The 2,753-nt window shown below is 49.4% G+C and overlaps 1 protein-coding gene across 1 annotated transcript; it reads right to left on the reverse strand.

Moving 5' to 3' along the window:
* Window positions 1-311: 311 nt before the first annotated feature.
* LOC100908051 (uncharacterized) lies at window positions 312-1,370 on the reverse strand. The gene has a single exon (XM_003748558.1). It carries the CDS (start codon window positions 1,368-1,370, stop codon window positions 312-314), a length of 1,059 nt encoding a protein of 352 aa, XP_003748606.1.
* Between the last annotated feature and the right edge of the window lie 1,383 nt (window positions 1,371-2,753).

Raw genomic sequence — 2,753 nt, forward strand, 5'->3', positions numbered from 1 at the left:
ACGGGAACCCCAACCGGGAATACCCAAAATCGATAGATCTCGTCATTCTGAACAAAAAAGGTCATGGGGTATTTTCCCCAAAAACCGATAGTTTCCGAGATATCGGCAGAGAAAGTTTTGAATGAAAAGAATCAATGGACCAATGGGTTTGAGAGGGAATTGACTTCGTTGTCTCGCGCTTTATTCGCCTCCGAGCCCGCTTCAAGATGGATCGGATGACACTCATTTTCAAAATTCCTCCATGATGATTCATCGTCAAAAAAATTATCGTAATGATATGATGATCTTTTAATTTTTGGGTTTTATGGAAATCACAATAATTGTTCGAATTGACACCCTAGTTGGGTGAGGCACAAACGACATCGACGGAGAACTGAGCGCGTCGCCGTGCGAACTTCTCCTGGATTAATGTTCCGGATTACCTCCGTGACTTTCGCCTTGAGGTCTTCCTCTGTCTCGTAAGGAAGGTTGCTCACGTGGTACACTTCATCTTTGACCTTTCCCCAGAGGTAAAAATCCAGGGGCGTCAGGTCTGGGCTCCTCGCGGGCCATTTGATGTCCCCGTTTGTTGCCAGTACCCTTCCAGGGAACATGTTCCTAAGGATGTTCATGGTGTCTCTCGCGTTGTGCGCTGGTGCGCCGTCTTGCATGAAGATCATCTCTCTGCGCAGTTGGAGCGGAAAGTCGTCCAACAAGTCGACCAGCTCATTTTGCAGAAAACGTTGATAATCTGCCCCGCTGAGAGTCCCGTTGTAAAGGAATGGCCCCACTATTCGGGAACCGAGTAGGCCACACCACACGTTGAAGCTGAATCGAACCTGGTTGTTCGTCTCCTTGAAATTGCCGGTCTTCTCCGTGGACCAGTAGTGAGTATTCTTTCGATTAAAAAAGCCTCGATTGCTGAAGTTGCACTCGTCCGACCACAGAATTTTTGAACTGAAAGCCGGACATCGCTCATGTTCTTCCAAGAGCCACCTGCAGAAAGATTCCCGGCGCGTTCTGTCCCCCAACCGCAAGTGTTGCACCTTTGAAGTCTTGAAAGGCCTCAAGTTGTGTTTGTGGAACACGCTGAGAACTGTCGAATGATCCGTGTGGCACTGTTCAGCAACCTCCCGGGATGAAACCTCCGGTTTCGCGAAGACGAGGGCCAAGATGGCCGTTTCCAGATCTTCATTCGGGCAGGCCCTTGCCAGGTGATCAAAACGGCCAGTGTTCCTCAAACTTTCTTCAAGGCGTCCGAAGTAAGATTTGCATGGTGCTCTTCTATCGGGGAAACTTTCCTTGTAGGCCTGGAGGGCAGCCGTCGCATTCCTCCCGTTCGCCACGAATGCCGCGAACATGTCGGTTTTTTCTGCGTTTGTGAACTCCATCTCCGAGGAATCACTGTTTTCACTTAATTCCAAGTCTCGCTTCTCAACCAGAGATTCCGACGAATATCACAGCAATTCTGCAGTGAACACTGATGAGTTCTGAGGATGAATCGGCACGGAGCATCTCTGGAAGTGAGCGTCATCCGATCCATCTTGAAGCGGGCTCGGAGACATATCAAATTCGACAAAACAAGCTCGATTCCCTCCCAAACTCATTGGTCCATTGATTCTTTTCATTCAAAACTTTCTCTGCCGATATCTCGGAAACTATCGGTTTTTGGGGAAAATACCCCATGACCTTTTTTGTTCAGAATGACGAGATCTGTCGATTTTGGGTATTCCCGGTTGGGGTTCCCGTTGGAAAAAATGGAAATCGATGGCGTATCTCGAAAACCACAGCTTCCAGGACTGAGGAGACATCGTTATCGGATGTAAAATCGAAAATCCATGAGGGTAAGCCATGACACTTTTTTCTCTAAACCCAACCGTTTCCGAGAAAAAGCTGAAAAACCAGATTCGTCACCACCCTGTATATATAAAAACGTATGTCTGTTTGTCTGTTTGTTTGTCTGTCTGTCTGTTTGTCTGGTGTCACCTATAGACTCGAAAACGGCTGAACCGATCGTCGTGAAAATTTAGGAGCGTGTTCTGGGCGATCCCCCGGTGGTTATAGGGGGGTCAGTTCTTCGATGCAATGAGTCCTTCTACCTTAAAAAAATTATTTGAGTGCTCCACCCACGAAAATCCGAAAACTCGGAAAAAAATTGAAAAATCCGAAATTCGCAAAATTCAAAAACGCCTGAACCGATCGCCGTGAAAATTCAGGGGTGGGTTCCCGGGAGCTTCAGGAAGGTCATCTGAGGGTCGTCGTTCTCATGTTATGGGTCTTCCCCCCATAAAAAAATTATTTGAGTGGTCCTCTCACCGACAATCAAAGATTTCATCAAGGGAAAGACGGGAATTCGATTTTCCGGAGGACATATCTAATAAAAGCGGGGGCACGGGGAGGCGGGGAAACGGGGAAGTGGGGAACAGGGAAAGCGGGGAACCGGGAAAGCGGGGAACCGGGAAAGCGGGGAACCGGGAAAGTTGGGAACCCGGAAAGCGGGGAACCGGGAAAGCGGGGAACCGGGAAAGTGGGGAACCGGGAAAGCGGGGAAACGGGAGAGTGGGGAAATGGGAGAGTGTGGAAACGGGAAAGTGGGAAAACGGGAAAGTGGGAAAACGGGAAAGTGGGGAAACGGGAAAGTGGGAAAACGGGAAAGTGGGAAAACGGGAAAGCGGGGAAACGGGAAAGCAGGGAAACGGGAAAGCAGGGAAACGGGACGCTCACCAAGAGCACGCGCGACCAAAGCAAGCGCACCCGAAGCCAGCGCACTCGGA

This window comes from Galendromus occidentalis, unplaced genomic scaffold, assembly GCF_000255335.2.
Source record: "Galendromus occidentalis unplaced genomic scaffold, Mocc_1.1 scf7180000077535, whole genome shotgun sequence".
Classification (NCBI taxonomy): domain Eukaryota; kingdom Metazoa; phylum Arthropoda; class Arachnida; order Mesostigmata; family Phytoseiidae; genus Galendromus; species Galendromus occidentalis.